Below are 19,131 nucleotides of genomic sequence, written 5' to 3'. Positions count from 1 at the left end.
CAGAGCAAATTTTAATGATTTTTTTAAAGGTAATCATTGGATTTACATCTCCAATTCATTCACTTCATTCAATCCAATGCAAGATGACCAGCTAATCAGCCTTAGCCAATACAAAATTGGCTAACTCAGTCAATTTTACAGATATTGAGCTAAATTTTGTGTGATAGTAGCTGAGCAACACCCCCGACATATATTCAAGCACTAACAAATCAAATTATAATAGTGAATGAGATCATGCATATCATAATTTAAAGAGTTTGACCAAAACAGCTACAACTTTGTGCCATTTCATCATAAGATGACCTAAGTTTAAAACTCTGGCATGCAAAGCAGGGGTCAATGTGCATGCCATCAAGGAATGCTAGGCCTTTAATTGTTATAGTTATAAATAAAAACTAACCAAGTAACATTTTTCTTAAAGTTTAATTGTTTTGCAATGGCTTCTTCTTTAACTGCAACAGCATAATAACTACTTTCATTATAAACACTGTATATATTTGATGTTGAGCTATCTTTATTTATGAAGCCTTTTCGGCTTTATAATTATACAAAACACACATTAGCTTGTGCCACCCTAGACAGTGAACGACAGTATCTGCCCACACTTACAGTCTACTGACAAAGATCTGTAAGTTCTGAAAGCCAGTCACCCACAATCATCCTTTTACTTTCACCATCCTGTGACAGAATATGTAAAAGCCAGAAACTGTTTAAAATAAAACTGTCTACTTTATGAAGAGACACTTAGCACTTTTTTAACAAAGCTTTAATGTCAGCATTGAGTGCTCAGTCATTGCCAGCTACAAGCTGTTTATGTCTCTCTTTCCATTTGCTTCTTGGCTTTTTCTCCCACACATTATTAAATTAACATCTGTCGGAGTGTTTTTTGTGGAGTTTTTTTGAGAGGAAATGAGTCCTGTTCTGTCACTCAGAGACAATGGATCAATATCAAAATGTTAGGTGGAGAATGAGGGAGAGAATAAATGCCTTTGACAGATGGGTGTAAACAAAGATGGATAGAGTTGGCGTGATGCCCAGGGGAGTTTTCGAGGCTTGTACCATGCCATTTCAGGCATTATTTAAGATTGTTAGATTGGCACAAGTAGCAGTGTGCAAGAGGGTTTGCAAGAGGAGGAAAAGTTTTAAAGGTCCAGATTTTAACTTCCTTTTTTCCCCCTTCTGTAAAATTCATTAAATGTGACCCTGGCATATTTTATTTAAACTTGAAGAATGCTGTTTGCTGGAACTTGAACCTGTACTAAGCAAAGAATGGTGCCAGGGTCTTGACTATACTCAATATTTCCCAAAAATATAATTTGCAAATGATTCAATTGTTTTTTTGAAGGTGTATTTACCACATCTTGGTGTACTTACTGTTTGTAATTAAAGAGAGCTGGGTTGCGGCAAAAGAGGTCTGATAATTTGTCAAAAGAATGTGAAACTGTGTCACCATTAAACTCCATTACATCTGCCATGATGAACCCAATCCGGCTCCAGGGGCTGCCCACTACTGTGATGTAAGCCGCGAACCTTTGAAAGCCACATTTTAAGCCTACAGGGGATTAGTGTTTGATACCATCTAAACTTTATGTATTTCAAGCCATGTAACAATATTGATACTTGGAAGGTAAATATAATGCTACTGCTCCAATCCTAAATGAAAATAGCAAAAACTATAGTTATAGACTGACATAAACATTTTCATATTGCCTTACTTGCTAGAAAAAAACTTTTGTTTGCTCCCAAATCATTTGGAATAATGATAACTTTGCTGTACAATAGATGTAATACTTTCCAGGAAAATGTTTTCCAGGTTGTCCTTTTTTAACCAAAATATAGACCTATTTATAAAAAGAGCAAACTCCTCAAGAACATATGAATGGAAATACTTAATTTGTTGTTGAAGTCTTTCACATATCAGTCAGCTCTTGTTGATCTTGTTTATATTTCTCCAGAGATGCAAGCAGTTCATCCTTTATAACTGTCACACAAGGTTTTGCTTACATTGCACTACGCTGCACCTATGCCTGCTGTTCTGCTTGAGATGCTGTTTTGCTCATTGTGTTAAGGGAGGTGTGATGAAGGATAAGACAGGGAGAACCTGCTGTACACACTTGTTGTGAATGGAGACACACCTGATAACAGTGGAGAGCAGCAGTGAGGAAATTGGATATGAGGGGTAGTTACAAGGCTTGGAGAGATTCAACACTACAGAAATTACTGTTTCAGAGTGCAAAGGCTGTTTCCTGGATGGTACGACAAGCTCGAAGAAACCTTCTGAAAAAATGTTTTGTTGTTTGGTTTGGCATGCTTATTCAGAGTTTAGTTTTGTCTGTGTTCATTGGAGGCTCTTTCTAGGGAACGAGGTGCAGCGGTGAGTCACAGGGGGTGAGGGAGGACAGGCATCGAAGTGTGAGAGGTGTTATAAAAAAGCTATGGTAATTAGCACCGTGGGTAAAGCATTGTTAATCCTCACCTAGTAATTAATGCTCAAAGGTGTGATGCAGTGCCATGAGTTCACCGCCTCACTGTGGAAAGGGTTCTCAAAACAGTCACTTCCCCTCACAACAAATTCATCAGACTGAGCGCTAACATCTTAGACGTGCAGCCACTAATGTAATTATTGCAGGTGCAAATTAACACCTTGTGATAAGGTCATCTACCTTTCTTGCAGCTCTGACAACTAGTTAGAAAAGAGAGTTGTTGTTCTGTTCCAACCCTGTGAAATCAAAATTACAGTGTTTGGGAAGGGTGCAAGTAATTGTACCAGTTTCTTGGTTTTCATTCTTAGCCTCGAAGGACCGCCCGCCGCCTATAATCCGACAGGGCCCATCCAATCAGACGCAGGCACTTGGAGGTGTGTCCCTGCTTCGGTGTCAGGCATCAGGAGATCCAGAACCTTCAGTCACTTGGCGGAAGAATGGGGCAAATCTACTTGAAAACGACCCACGTTTTTCCTTGCTGGAACATGGCAGCCTTCAAATCCAGAATACAAGGGTAGGTTGTAGTGGAGCAAAAATAAATATAAACACATTCCCGTTCATTTTTCTGTCATATTGATAAACCATCAGAGATGTTTTCAAAAATGCTAAAGTTTTAAACCTGTAGTAAGATTTGTTGCAGGTCACGGTGTTCATTGCTGCTCCCAGGTTTTGACAAATAACTTAGTCTATTATTATCAGTTTATTGAGGGCAAAAATCACAAAAGGCATGAAGAGGAAATAGACCAAAACCATCATTTAATCTGACGCTGGGTTAAACTGTTTCCTAACAAGCATTTGGCTAAGGAACAGTAAATTTAAATGAGCATCCCTTCCAGTTGGTCAGGCCTGAAGTGGCAGACATAATTACAGAAAACAAGTTTTACTCACAATTGTTCTATCAGGTCCTGTAACATGATGCACCAGATGGTTTGTTACACAGAATGATCTCTGGAGTCCTCCAAAGAAACCATCTGGAAAAAGCTACTTTCAAAAAATACTGAGAATGTGATTAGATGAAACATCTGGTGATCACTGTCTGTCACAAGTGAACCTCTGCCTATCAGATCAACAACTGTCACAGTGAAAAATAAGCCTGTAACCGACAACAATTCATCCCAGTCTTAGGATTTTAACCACATATTGATATCTTACAGCCTGGCAGCATAGACTTTTTTTTCATGAAAATTTACAGAAAATACAACACAGTTTAACATTAGCAGGTCTTAAGAAATGTCTTAAAAATAATGTGTAATTAACCTGTGACATTTTCTTTTAAACATAGTCATTTTATCTGAATCTCCTACAAACAATCCTGCATATCTATATACAAATCTAATAAGATACCTGGTAAACAAAAGGTTTGGAAATGTAGTGCGTGTTTGTTTCTTTGTGACAATTGACTCTGTCACAAAAGCAAAAATTAAGAATGTTTTTTTTTGTTTTGTTTTAGTTTTTTTTTACATCAGATCTTTTATTGTATGTTAAAGAATAAAGAAGGATTTGTTCCTCTGTCAGATGATGTCAGCTGATCGTAATTCAAAAAGACAAGTGCAGTCAGTTTGCTTTTAAAAGATGAATAGCAAGTATTGATTTTTATGAGTCGTTAAACGCTGCTTTTTAGTCTGTAGCTCTGAGGCAGCAGCTAGACTCAAGGACTCGAGAACAGCAACCGGCAAGAAGAGTCTAAAAGGGGTGGAATAATGGAGCATCTGCAACACACAGTGTCTTGTCATGGTGTCAAAGTGCCTTCTTATGTCACTTGTCTGCTTTCTCTTGAGAGATAGCTTCACTTCCAGTTGCTCCTAAGGCATTGCCAGTATAAAACACATTGTCATATCTCCTATTTCCTGCATCAGCACCAGTGATGATATTGCTGATGGCTTCGGGAATGGCATGTGACCATTATTGGAGGAAATCAATTAAGAAAATTAATGTTAGCTTTTAATGGCATCTCCTTTTTTCTTCTTTCATTGGCCGACATTAAAGCTTCCTCCCATCCACTCCACAGATTTTCCCGTGCCAAATGCAGGCCAGTGGAGGTTAATGCATTTTTACTGTAGTACTAGCTGCAAACCTCCTTCAAAAGCTGAGACTGACGCAAGAGCTTGTAGGAGCCATCTGGGATCACAGTTACAAAGGCTGTCGCACTTAGATGAACACTTTAACAAAGCTCAACCTGAAAGCAGTATCATGTGTGATACAGATCTGCAGAAAATATTTATAGGGTAGTTTAAAAGGTGCAACGTCTTCTGAGTCTTTGGTTTTTATTGCTGATTTTATCTTTGTTACAACTCTGGAATTAGTCTGTCATGTAGCACATTAAATATGGACTGAATGATAATATCATGTATTTTCTTCACTAGCTGTCTGACTCGGGGTTATACACCTGCCTTGCTACTAGTTCCAGTGGAGAAACATCTTGGAGTGCCTACTTAGACGTCAAAGGTCTGTTTGAAAGATTAAAACACCTATAAACAAAGCATTGTTTAATCATATTTGCCTTTGAGAGTAATAATTTAGTCTCTCTTGTTTCCTCAGACTCCACTGACCTTGTGGACTTCATGTCTCACAACACAAGCGCCCTCCCGGGGCCTCCCTCTAAGCCAGAGGTCACCGATGTTACCAAGAGCAGCATCTCATTGTCATGGGAACCAGGGCTAGAGGGAGGCTCCCCAGTGTCCTCCTATGTCATCGAGGCCTTTGGGTATGTCTGTGACCTATGGCCACAAGCAACATTTTAGTGACCCAAACTTTTATGGCAGTAACAGATGTGAATGTCTCTATGGAAAATTCAAGCAAGCCTGGATAGTTTTAAGCAGAAACTTTCTAGAATATCTTTTAAAAAGTTTAAAAGACTCTTTAAAAGTTTAAAAGATATTCTGAGTGATAATTGTTGAGTGATAATTATTCGGCAAATAAAATATCATATTATTTGGAATTTGACTGACACTCCTTTTTGCTATTTTTTCTCATGATTGCTACAATACTATTTTTTTTGTGAAGACAGGAGATTTTTCAACCAATCTTTTCTGTCATTTTGGCATTTCATTACAGCATAATGTGTTTTTTTGGCTTCCAGCCTCCTGTTAGCAGCTTTTCAAAAACTAGAATACATTTTTTATGATTAATTACATTTGTTTATTTATCTATTATAGTCAATCAGTGAGTAACAGCTGGCAAACAGTGGCAGATCACGTGAAGATGACTGAGTTTACAGTCAAAGACCTGCGACCCAACACTGTCTACTTGTTCATTATAAGAGCAGTCAACAGTCAAGGACTGGGGGATCCAAGCCCAATGTCTGAGCCCGTCAGGACCCAAGGTAGAGAAAAGAAAGACAGTATTGATATAAATCATTAGTTGTCATCTTCATTTGACTGAGCTACATTTCTTTCTTCTTCAGACATTAGTCCTACAGTCCAGGGAGTGGACCACCGTCGTGTACAAAAGGAGCTGGGGGATGTTGTGGTCAACATGCATAATCCTGTAGTCCTTAGCTCTACTTCAGTGCAGGTCACATGGACGGTAAGTGCTCCCAATATTTGCAACAAATGACCCATTTTCAGCCCTTTAAAATAGTAGTCTTATTATATCTTCTGAGAATTGAAATAAATATTGTTTTGGTTTCTTTGAGAACTGTATTCTTTGCACGTCACTGTGTTGGATAGTTGGCACACACAAGGTTAGCATAATAGGAGAGATTTACATTCATGGTTTGAACACCTGCTGTTGCATCAATTCAGATTGATTTGAGGTTATGCAGGAATCAAGACTAATGTTTCTGTTCTGGGCAAATACATCACCATTAGGTGTTACATGTGCCACGTCTGGAAGCAGTTTGTATTCAAAGCTTTTTCCAGGGAATGTTATTTTATCAGGTTGGCAAGGAATCTTGCAATGGTGGGTCACTGGCACAGCTAGGACTGATTTGAACAACTCTGTAATTTTAGTCTTTCAATAGGACATCAGTGAGCAGCAACTCAGCTTTTAGACTGAGGCAGTGATGGGGTAAACAGTGGTTGTAGTAAATTCAAAGTGATACAATGTCATTTTTTTATCTTTTAGTGATGTGAACACTCACTCATTAACTGCAGAGGTTTCTAAAATAAAGTTAGTTACGAGCAAAAACAAATTTGGTATATTTCTCATAGATTGACTGCTGCCACAGGTTATGAAAGAAAATTTACCTTTTTTGCATTTTCATATTTTTTATTTTTTGAATTTGAAAATTGATGTCTTCCCTATTTGTCAAAGATGATATACATGTGAGGTTTTTATCTTCTCTTAAGAAATTCACATAAAAATGAAACAACGAGGGCAACAATAGCATTTTTTTTTCAATTTAATGAAGCAATATCTAAATTTTAAGAATGGTTTAAAAGATTACTGTGTTCTAACTGACAGTATACCATTTCTAATGTGGCTTCAAATGTATTTATTTTATGCCATTGATTTATGCACATGATTCATTTTGTTAATCACATACAGAGAGAAAGAGAAAAATAAGTAAATAAATAAATCTAACCTAACTTGTTTGAACTGATCCATTATTATTATTATTATTATTATTATTATTATTATTATTATTATTATTATTATTATTATTATTATTATTATTATTAATAATAATAATAATAATAATAATTTTTGAAAGGTGCAGCATTTCACTTTGAAGCTCTTTCTTGCTTCTGCTCCGTTAAACAAGTAATTTCTCTAAGCGATGTTTGTTGTATATTTAGTCTTTTCCTGAAATACAAAATGCAAAAATACTAAAGGAAAGTATTAGTGGGAGTATTTTATTATATTACTTTGAGGCTAAACTCTGCAAAGGTAATCAATAACACCTTGTAAACTGGACAAATACACCTCACCTTTTTTACATGTTTTTTTTCTCCTGCTAATTGAACTGTGTGGCTAACCAAGCATGCATTTTCACTAAGAGGGGGACACAATCTGAATACTGATGCAAAGCAGTTTGCTCACAGATGTTGAACACCTCCCTCATCATCAATTTCCTATTTTCTCCTCTGCTCACAGGTGGAGAACCCATCTCAGTTTATCCAAGGCTACCGTGTTCTGTACCGGCAGACTTCAGGACTGCCCTCCCCAGGGCCGTGGCAGATGCAGGACATGAGGATTGCCTCGGAGAGGGACGTGACTCTCTCTGGTCTGAAGAAAGGCATCGTCTATGAGATTAAAGTGCGGCCGTACTTTAATGAGTTTCAGGGTGCAGACAGTGAATCCATGACAGCACGTACCATGGAAGAAGGTAATTGACAAACAAATTTGTTTAATTTCTGATAAAAAACAGATATGCTTGAAGTGGATGAAGGGTATGGTTATTAATCTATTAGCAGATGCTGTTATGTTATGTTTCTGCATATTTTTATATTTAGTTACCACTACAAATGGCTTTATGGCTAGATAGTAATGGTTATTGGCATTTCAAGTACTCCCACCCACACAGGCTTCCTACTGCAAGTGCCACCTCCCCTGTGTGTGGAAACAGGTCTCCCAGACAGCACAGTGGGGTTCTATGACAACTCAAGGCCTCTGGGGGATGGAGGGCTGAGGAGGAGGACAGAAAATGTCTCTTGTGACTTAAGCTTAGTTCTCTTTCTCTGCTGAGCTCTGCACCCCTGCTGCCATGTTCCTGTTCAGACATGCATTATATGACCCCCCCCCATGGCTAACTCACTTACCAATGAGCATTATGGGTGGTAACACGTCTTGGTGTCATCGTGGTTCTGGTGTTGCATGAGTCATTGAACAGCTACTAATCTGTCTTGTGCAAAATGTTGGTGGTCCAAATATCACATTTCAGATTTCACTAAGAGAAAACAAGACGTTATTTTCAGCGTTGAGGGTATGTTGTGATAGCACTGCTGAAAGTTGAGATACAGCCATGATATGCACATTCAGTGAGGGTGTAACCATACATATATTTGTACCAAACTGTCACGAATTAGACATCAGGAACGAGAGGGCACAACCAAACAAAGGATTAGTTACAGGCAATCCTTACTGTCATCTTGAGGAGTGCACACTTTTTTGTTCTTTTCACTTTTTTCTGATTGCAAAATAGAAAAGGCGTAGAAGAAGACGTGTTCGAAATGACTCTTCACCAAAACAAAGCAAGAATAACTAGTTCAAATCCAACACAAGAGCTTGAAGACCTGTCTTTTTGTTTCAAATTAACAGTGTGGAATGATTTTGCTCGCTCACACACTTTAAAACTCCCTTTGGTGTCTAATAAATTGCATCAAATACATTGCCATGCATAAGCGTCCCTTCTGTGTGAACACCACAATAGTGTTCAGCTAACTGAAAAGCTAAGTTTATGTGAGTAACATTTTATTTAGTTTTTATGTTAAGTTTTTGCTTTTACTTACAATCAAATTTAAACCATATTGTTTTTCTTGTTGTATTAAACTTGCAGTGAACCATGAATTGTGCACACTGTTAAACCCCTAATATCCAGGAGAAAAATGCAAACAGACAAACTTGTGACAAGAACACTGACAAGACCACTGATGGGAATAAAAATAATTTGCTTAAAACATTTCTGTTTGATGTTTAAAAAATTAAATCACATAACTTGGTCTTTCTAGCAATATGAGAACAAACTGAGCTGGTGGATACAGTTGGTGGAAAAAGGAAAGCTAACCTCCATGGAGCCCAATTAAAATGGCCACACCGGATCACTTCAGGTTTTTACCAACTGGGTCACATGGGATCCCAGGAACAAAGCATCATTGTACTGGAACAATTGTCTTGATCTACCTGTTATATAAAGCCCATGAACCATTTTACAGAATTATCACCAACAGAAAGCATTAGTTATCCTTCAAAGGCATATTGAAAATGTGTCCCTCCTCTTATGAAACCTTACCAGAGTGTCTCTCAGGGTAAGACATATGAGAAATATCAATGTCTCCTACTGTACAAAGAGAGAAATTATATACCAAGACTAATAATCTTTATAGCTCTTCAGTGAATTGTTGGTGAGAGTAAGGGAGGGGGAGATTCTGTCATCTATTGGAGTCACAGGCTTTCCATTGCTGCTAATGGCAAATTAAAAGAAATAATACTACACTAAAGTTCCATTCAGGTATAACAGTAAACATCAAATATTTATTTTAATAACAGTGATATAAATGTAGGACAAAGTTCAGGTTCTGTGTGCAGACAAACTATAATAATTCAGGGATAAAGCAAAGAGATTATACAAGATAAGCTTTATTTCGTATTACAATAAATGTCCTTTTTTGCAACAGATATGTTGATGCAGAAATGTTTCCTGATTCACAATTGTTTCATTATTTACGGCACACTTGGTTTACTGCATGCTCTGTATATCAGTATTTTAATCAGTATATGCAGATTTTATTTAATTGCAAAATTGTGAATAAATCTAAAAATGTCCAGTTTAACTAAAAAAAAAAGTACCTCCAGCAACATTGCTCATCAGTCTGATATACACGAATAAGAACTTTTGACATTTTCTGCTCTTATAACAATTTCTAGTAATGTTATCTTGAATCATTACTGGTATTGTAAGCATCCCTTCCCCTTAGGGATTGTTCCCATACATTCAAAGAAGAACACTTAATGTTTCCTGTCTTCTAATGCAAACCTTTAAGTGACCAGAAAAACCTCAATCTGTTTGCTTGAAGCAACTTCACTGAAATTATATCTAGAGGGAAAACAAGAAGCCACATGAGTGATAGATCTTTATCAGTTGATATTGAGAACCCCAGTTTTATGTCAAACCACTTTTATGGGGAAGTCAGAAATTGGAAAAGAATAAAACATATAAAACATAGAAAGCACTAACTTCCCTGTTTTATTGTCTGAAAAGTGATACATCAACTTTGTTCTATAAAGACAAATAGTAATTTGGGACTTATTTTTGTAATAACCCAAGATATGAAAAACATGCTCTTTTCTAAAGAGTATCTGTGAGTTTTATTTTTAAACTTCATGGTAAAACTTTCTGCTTGCCCTTTAGGACTTTTTTGAATTTTGAATACTAAATTCTGCATAGGCTTTTGATTTTTTTCATTTTATTTTATTTAGTTGAAAGTTGTTACCAGGACAATATTAGATTTATATACCATGTACCATGGTGATTCTCATCTTTTCTGGGGTGCTGAGGGTGAAGGGGGTGTACCCAGCACCGCTTTTCATCAGTCAAGCAAATAGAAATCAAAGTAGAAAATGAGCCTGAGATGGACTGTTTCTGTCCAAAACCTGTAAGACTAAATAAACTGAGTGGCAAATATTTCTGGTTGCGAAATGTGTACGTTTTTATTTTTCTACTGTGCATCAAGTCAGAGATATGTCAGGTTAAAGAGACACAACTTTAGGGTTTGAAGAGAAAATTCAGAGCCCAGACAAAACGGAAGGTAATTAGATTTTGCGTGTGGACACGCTTACTTTAAGTGGGAATAAAAAGAAAACTGTAAAACCTGTAGCAGTGAGAAACACACAAAAATGCTACATTTGATGTATAAACTAACAAAAATGTAAAGTTGATGGGAGTCTGCAAATGTTTGGAAAGTTTAGACAACTCAAAAGCTACAGTGACATCATCAAACTATAAGTTAAACATTCTGTGATAAAATCTTAAAGAATTGTACAACTTAAAATGAGATTGTGTAAAAACCATAAAAGCCAATTCAGCTATGTAAAGTCCCTCCTTCTGTCACTCATATAGTCTTTCAGTTATGTTATGAAGATTGCTTGAGCTGTAGAGTTGCAAAGAAGGTTGGGTTTTCCTTTTATTTTGCTAACTCCCCCTTTGTTTGTGAATTGTGTCTATGCTGCTTGTACACAGCTTTGGACAAAGCTGATTAGGTAACAAACAGAAAATTGTCATAAAAACTAAAGAACAGTGTCCATTTAGTAATATTGTAGCTTCAATGTTTATATACTGGCACCCTTAAATATTATATTTGTGATGACTCATAAAAATAATCATACAAACACTTACATTTGTCTCTTCAAATTAATTTAGGCAAAAAAATATAATACGATTTTTTAATAATTGGATTATTATTATTAATAGTTACAGTAAACATGAATATGTATGCATTTGCATAACAGTGGGCAATTAAACATTTACATTTAGCAACGTCTACAAAACTTTTTGTACTTTGTTGATTAAACTGATCTTATAAACCTCAAAATACTAAAACAGTAGTGGGAATTGATGCAGGTTGTGTTTTTAGCCTGCTTAGTTTCCCTCTGCAAATTTATGAATATAATTTAATTTCATAATATTTCATTTAATGTGCAAAGATGGCAGAGAAGCACACAACCACTTCAGACCATATGTTTGTTTACAGTCTGATCCAAATTGTAAATTCTAAACAATTTCTCCTGCAGTGTACCTGGGACTCTACTCGTGGAATGCCCAAGCATTCTTCCAAGGCATTTTCACTAGTTTGATGTTTTAATTACAATAGAAGAACATACTGTACAACCTAACTCATCAGTTTAAAAAAAACAGTATGTTTAGTATGGATTAGTTTCAAAACAATTACTCAGAAAGCCCATAATTTTCATGCTAATCAAACCACTTTGTCAACTCCCTTACCCTTTATGAATAAGGGCATTTTATTATTTAGAGAAGGTCCCCCAGCTGTATTTTGTCTATGAGGACTCTAAATAAGCAAACATAATGTTATTTTCAAAGTAATACAGGCTAGCAATTTTCTTCCCTGTGATTTCTTGTTTCCTTTAATTTGTCATCTATCTGTAATTCATAGAAGTAATATAAAAGCTTTCCCTAACCACACCACTATAAGAAGATTTTTCACTTTGCTTTGTGTACTGTAGATGTGTCTTAGTGTACAGGACGGTACATTTGTATGAGCTCATCTGACAGTAATTGTCTCAAAGAGTCAGTGCTGTATAAAATACAGTAGCTGAATGTAGATATGCTCAAAATGGGTTGAGATGATTTGTGAATTGTATTATCAAAGATGACATCTCATATGGCTGCTTAAACTCCTTTGTATTGTCGGACTGTCATTTTTTTTGCAGGCATCCCATATATATTTAGAGCCTTTTTTCCAGGCAGAAGTTTAATCATTCAGGAAGTTTTTTTTTTTTTTTCCCCATCCATCTAACTAAAGGAAATCTGTTCTTTTACTATTGTGTTAACTGAGCCAGATGCTAGGCTCTCCATATATCCTTGCCTCATTACATCCTACCTGATAAAACATTAACTATCTACGTGGCTTGCTTTCGTGAGACACTCTGCCCATGTTTGTGTTTTATGTTGGCCATTTACAGAACCAAGTCCATCTGTTTCTTCAGCCAAGATAAATGCCCCACCTGTTTTGGCCTTTCTGCACAGCTTTGAAATTCCTGCCTCTCATGCTATGTGAATATACTGCAGTGAGCTTTATTATTTTACAGCCTGTTAATTGGGGTCAGAGTAGTTCTTTCATCCACTCAGACAGAACATAATGTTTATGAGAAGCTACACTGTGTGGAGGAGATGATTTGTTTAGCTGCATAGAGCTGATGTTTGCCCCTTTTCTGCCTGTCATCTCTTTAAATCTGACCTGTTGAAAATGTTATCAAGCCAATTTGACGCATTTAAAATCTAGCTTATTAACAAGAGAGTTGGATTTTTGGCACCATTGGGCTCCATGTTTGAGGCGACAAACCATCTCGTTTTTTTTTTTTTCTTGGCACAGCAACTTACACTCATATCTAAACTTGCTGATCTGCTTGGAAGGGTTGTCATTTTCGCAATTAGAAAAGCACAGTTTGGACCTCAAAAAGCTTGGCCTGCATAACTCAGGATGCTATTAAGATATTGGAATCTTAAACTCAGCCAAATGAAGGGCTTTAAATTCCATCTGCTGGGGTGGCTTTGAAAATACCTTGTTTCAGTGCTTGCTGTGTGAATATGAATTGAAGTAGTGAGCGAGACAAATCCTGCGTTGACAAGATAAAAAAACATGAGATACTTCTTCCTCTGTTATAGGCAGGATAAGTAATTTGTTTTCTTTTTTTTTCTTGTGTATATCTTTTTCTGTGTTTTTGCCACCCACCCTTGACCCATTAGCACCCAGTGCACCTCCACAGCAAGTGACAGTGTTGACAGTGGGAAGTCATAACAGCACATCCATCAGTGTTTCATGGGACCCCCCTCCCTCTGACCAGCAGAACGGCATCATCCAGGAATACAAGGTAGGCTCAGCTTTCTCACTAAGATTGCAGATTTTTCTCATGTATAATACAACGTCACTCTGAAGTCTCTCTGCTGCGTCTGCCTTTGTCAGATCTGGTGTTTGGCCAATGACACCCGCTTTCACGTCAACAAGTCTGTGGACGCAACCATCCGTTCAGTTGTAGTTGGGGGGCTGCAGACAGGAGTGCAGTACCGCGTGGAGGTGGCTGCTGGTACCAGCGCAGGGGTGGGGGTGAAGAGTAAACCCCAGCTCATCATCCTGGGTAATCCACTCACACTTCCAAACCTGGGGGGGGTCAAATGAAATGACCTCATAATGGGGTACCTGGGTCTCTATAGCAGATCAGGAGTGTGGAAAAATGATTTAGCAATTTATCGCACCAGAAGAAAGAAGATTGCGCTTTACAACGCAGACGTCTGCAGAGAAATCAATAGTGATTCATTAAGTGTAGTGTCTGGTAACACTGTGCCAAGTACTGTTAGCCATATCAATAATCCCTTTCAGTATGTGGGCAGCTGGTGCTAACATAGAAGGCAATGTTTTTGTTGGAGCTTATCAGCCCATCACATCTTATGAAATAGCCAAAGGATGCCCTGACTATATGAGCTCAGAATCAATATGGCAGCCCAGGCCAGATGCTCTTCATCTGTGACTTTTGACTGATATATAATAACACCCTTAACACAGAAAAAAAGGGGAAGCAGGCCTATGGACTGAAGCTTAATGATTGGGGGGTGGGGATGGAGATGGGGGGGTGTTGACAGAGAATGGGGGGTGGGGTTGGAGCTGTTCCTGCTGGAGACTGAATCTAATTTCACAGCACAGTAGCCGCAACAGAAAATCAAACTCTGTCGGAGCTGCTCTGTCAATCTCACGTCTTGCAGCTCAAGTTGATAAGTGCACTGCTGAATTGATTAATTCTATATTGGACGCACTGATGCTGTTTATTTATTTTTTATTTATTTATTATTTTTTCTCTCTTTTTTGTTGGTTTCTCTCATTGTTCACTCATATTGGTGTTTAAAGTACAATAAGCTTTTGGTTTTGATTTATCAGCATACGTTCAGCCAATTTGTTTAACCGTTTATATTGATATTATATCTGCAGTTGGACATCTCCGTAAATTTATGTTTAATTAATTTTTTTTTTTTTTTCATTGTTTTCTTTTACATTGCAGTTATTTTTTTTTACAAGGAAATTAAGAAACCGTTATCAAAGAAATTAAATGCGCAGTTTTGGCGTTTTGTGGGGTTCTGTGAAAATGTTCTGAGCGATTAATATTTTATCTGTCGTTGATTTTTGAACAACCTTAGTTAAGAGAAAAGACTAAGTTTGAGAGCACAGACAAGCTAACAGCTAGTCTAACACAGGCAAAAGACGATTGCTGCCATTTGAAAACAACTTCAATATCCAAAATTTCACAGTGGTTCATGCAAATGCAGTTTTAAAACATTTGCATTACCACAGTTTTGCATTACATGGTTATTTACATAGAAATTGATGGGTTTTTTTGCAAGTGCAAATAGTGGCTGCAGCAGCTAGCAGTGCAGCCTGTGAAACATCTTGCAGGAACTTCAAAATATGTTTCTTTACCAGACTAACTTTATATTGCAAAATTGATGACTATTGAATGCTATTTTAGCATTCTCATGAAGAAGCATAAAATTTTGAGATTAGAGAAATTCGCTTTGGAAGAGGCTCTTACTAGCCATTGTTAGGTCATCATTAAAGTCTGATCAAGCTCACTTCCAAAGTGGATTTTGCCATATTAAACAACTCCAATCTTCAAAACACCATGGTGGTTTGTGCAAATGCTAAATTAAAACAGTTACACCATTGTCAGTCTTGCACTGCACAGTTGACTGGGCAGAATTATTTCAAAAGGATGTGCTACAGCTAGCTGTTGCTACCAATATTTGTACTTGCAAATAACCAAATAATTCTTTATTAATGACTGTGTAATGTGAAACTGACAATGATGTAAAGTTAAAAAAATAGCATTTTTATGAACTGACCTAAAATTTTGGATACTGGAATTGTTTATGATGGCTTCAGTCTTGGCTTTCAGACTAGGCATTAGCTCAACAGTCTTGACAAAGTTAAACTCTGTTTTATTATATACTTATTATATTCAGATAGCTATCTACAGCAGGTATAATAGTATTTTGTTCATAACCTTTTCTATAGAATTTTAATTCAAAACATCCAAGCTATTTCTTTAACATTTAACATGTTTTATTTTGAATGCACAACTGGCAGCTTTTTTCAGTTACGTATCTATTTTCGCACAGGCATAAACTGACATTTAGATATGTTTGTCTTCTCTGCGTGTATGCTTGTATATCTGTGGTGCCTCCAGGAGGAGAACTGAAGGATATAATGACGGGATCGGAGGGCAACAATAGCATCTCGGATGTGGTGAAGCAGCCAGCCTTCATTGCTGGTTTGGGAGGGGCCTGCTGGATTGTCCTCATGGGCTTCAGTGCTTGGCTGTACTGGAGAAGGAAAAAAAGGAAAGGACTTAGCAACTATGCAGGTAAAAAAAAAAAAAATCAATCTATACAGTTCTAAATCAGCAGAAGATCTCACAGCACTGTGGGTCTCTTGCCCCCAGCGGAAGCTGATGTCGTCACAGATGTGACTCCATTTGAGGTGGCTAAAATGCAGAACAAAGGAAAATATATTCAGCACAGATGGAAATAGGGCCTATTTACTTTAATTCACTGTGCAGCGATGTGCATCAGCTGTGCTGAGTTCCATCAGCACCACACCTCAACACTAATACATTCATGCGAGATAAGTAATTTAACATGCCCTTCCATTATCAGACCCTGGCTGGTGATGTTTGTCTATTAACATGAGCTTCATCTAGGTTTTGGGTTAGAAAATTCTCTTAACATGCTGCGAGTCAAGTCTGACGCTTTATGCATTTATTACAGACAGTCAGCATCTCTCATTCTAGTGATTTGGGAAGCAAGCATAATTTATTTCTTTATTAAGGAATTATAGGATCCTCTGTCTTCAAATCAATAAGTGAACTGTGAGCATTGATCTAAAACATCATACTTGCATTTGAATAGTGTATCTTTTTCATTTACTGCACATTGTTTTCTTTTTTTCAGGTTAAATTTATTCGTTTGAGACATTACATTTATCATCTGCTAGAATGTTCTGATTTTATTTTACAATACACTTCCTATTTTCTCCACTTTTCAAAAAATTCTTGTCACAGCCTGGATTTTGGTAGACTTATTTAAATAAGCTTAACTTTCTTCTAACTTTGCCCATCAGGACAATCAGAGTAACCTAGGCAGAGCTGTGATGTAGTGATCAGACAAACTATTATTCCAACTTCCATCAAAGTTTGATTGGCACTGACAGCAGAGATAAATAATCAAAGAAAGTAAAATGGGCACGTTCAGTTCATATTTTGTCACTTTACAATTTTTTGAGCATCAGAAAGGTTAGTCAGAATCACAGCTAATGTGATTTTATTTTATTTTTCTTTCTTCTATGATGTCACCTCTCTCTCTCTCTTTCTTTTTTTAATGCAGTTCAGTCATTCACCTTCACTCGAGCAGGTAAACCTGTGTATTGTACCCTTCTAACATGTCATTCCAGTTAATGGTTGTGCTGTATTATCAAACAATATTGCGGTTTAATTCTTTCTGTCTTTCCTCTTTTCTTTGCAAGTTACATTCCAAAGGGACAGAGGCCTGATCAGAAATGGAAGGTGAGAATTTAACTTAGAAAATCCAGTAGTCTTGCAGCCAGAGCTTTCCCGCTGACATTTCAACACCACACTGTGCACTGTACTCTGGCACCACCAGTCCATTGTAAAACCTTAAATGAAGAGTTCTCTCGTGGTGAATGGAATTTGCATAGCCGTTTTCCCTGCTTATTCAGACGGCATTGGTGTATGATTTGCGCCAGTGTTCTCTTGATGAAATCATTAATCACTCCTTTGAAGTGTGCACTACCAATTAATGCAGGTGGGCAGCTATTTTATTCACCGTCCCCCTCTCTCTCCTAGTTCATCTGAGGTTGTTGGCAGAGTGAGAGGTCGCAGGAGAAGAGGAGAGGTGATGAATGGGTTGGTGGCTCAGAGCACAGAGAGCACACAGTCTTGGGTCATACAGACTAGAACATAGGAATAGAAGAGCAAAGAGTTGGACCTTGAGACTTGTCACAGTAACCGAAGAAATGGTTATCCTGCTAAATGGCATCCACTAAATCGTATTTCTCATGTTACCCCCTTATAATAAAGTTACATTAAATTACTTTATTAATTAAACATATTCTGAAGTATTTAGCCACTACAAAACATTTGGCTACTGTAGGTATTTGCACCAATGATGGCTTTTTGATTTTAGTTATTACTATTCTAACTTTAAAATAAAATCTGTATTTCTGCCATGTTGACTTTCATTTACAGAATTTTAATTTTATTCTTAAAATTCTTCTTTGCTGCTTCGAATTTTAAAAAGTTATTTAAAAATTGTATAGAGCTAAGTTAAAAGCTTATGCTCTGAAAAACTTTCCATTTAAAAAAACAAAAACTTTTCTGTAGTATAAAATCACTATTCTTTATTTATTTATTTTTTCATACTCAAGGCATGTGACTTTCTGTGCCACAGATAGTTTGGATTTCTTTTTAATCTCAAATTAACATCTGTATTCTCATAATTTCATCCCTATTCTTGTTTGTTTCCCTCACATTTTAACTTTGTTCTTGAATTTCAAACTTATTACAGCCGACTCAGAATATATAAATAGTTTATTCTCAACATAATGATTTTTATCTCAAAACTGGGATGCAAATAAAAATTTCTCTCTAAATATATTTTATTCTGAGTGACTAATATCCTGTTGTACAGAACAAAATGCTGCCAAAACCTCCAGGACAATAATTTCTCCACACTGAACCTTCTGTATCAGTGGCACTTGGCAAATTAAGCTCACTGTAGTTTCATAATAAACATGTGATTCCCCGGATGTGCAGGTATTCATGCACACCTGCCCATTGACTGCATGTATGTGTTAATATGTGCACATCCAATTTTGCATCACCTGCTGCAAAAATACCTCTCCATATTTACAGCACATGATTTCAAAAGGCTGTTAATTGCCTTTTTCCTCTCGCTGAATTCCTGCCCACAACTTCCCAACCTTCAAGTCAAAGCATGCATTCATGACTGTTGTATTTCACATAGAAGGGAAAAAAAGACGCTTTCCTAAACCACCTAATGGGCTTTTGCTGGCTCTGTTGCCATGGAGACAGTGCTCCGGTGTAGCTGATCTGCCAGAGGCTGTCCATGATTCTCAATTTAAAATGTAAATTTCTGTTGTGCTAAGGCTCTAAAGTGGATTTAGTGTGTGTTTAAACCTGCCTTGTTTCTCGGGGGAGAGTTAGGAGTGGATGGGAGGAAGGGGGG

The 19,131-nt window shown here is 37.0% G+C and overlaps 1 protein-coding gene across 1 annotated transcript in view; it reads left to right on the top strand.

Annotated features, from left to right (window-relative positions):
• LOC108233822 (roundabout homolog 2) overlaps window positions 1–19,131 on the top strand; it is a 91,943-nt gene that overhangs the window by 64,295 nt on the left and 8,517 nt on the right. Inside the window, exons 10-20 of the mRNA XM_025005172.2 lie at window positions 2,792–2,997; window positions 4,847–4,928; window positions 5,022–5,187; window positions 5,639–5,805; window positions 5,887–6,008; window positions 7,521–7,752; window positions 13,570–13,694; window positions 13,787–13,958; window positions 16,056–16,232; window positions 17,251–17,277; window positions 17,390–17,429. Coding sequence (XP_024860940.1) covers window positions 2,792–2,997; window positions 4,847–4,928; window positions 5,022–5,187; window positions 5,639–5,805; window positions 5,887–6,008; window positions 7,521–7,752; window positions 13,570–13,694; window positions 13,787–13,958; window positions 16,056–16,232; window positions 17,251–17,277; window positions 17,390–17,429 — 1,516 coding nt within the window. The remainder of the gene's footprint in view (window positions 1–2,791; window positions 2,998–4,846; window positions 4,929–5,021; window positions 5,188–5,638; window positions 5,806–5,886; window positions 6,009–7,520; window positions 7,753–13,569; window positions 13,695–13,786; window positions 13,959–16,055; window positions 16,233–17,250; window positions 17,278–17,389; window positions 17,430–19,131) is intronic.

This window comes from Kryptolebias marmoratus, linkage group LG13 (genome assembly GCF_001649575.2).
Source record: "Kryptolebias marmoratus isolate JLee-2015 linkage group LG13, ASM164957v2, whole genome shotgun sequence".
Lineage (NCBI taxonomy): Eukaryota > Metazoa > Chordata > Actinopteri > Cyprinodontiformes > Rivulidae > Kryptolebias > Kryptolebias marmoratus.
The sequence above is the reverse complement of the archived record's forward strand: the minus strand, read 5'-3'. Positions and strand labels throughout refer to the sequence as shown.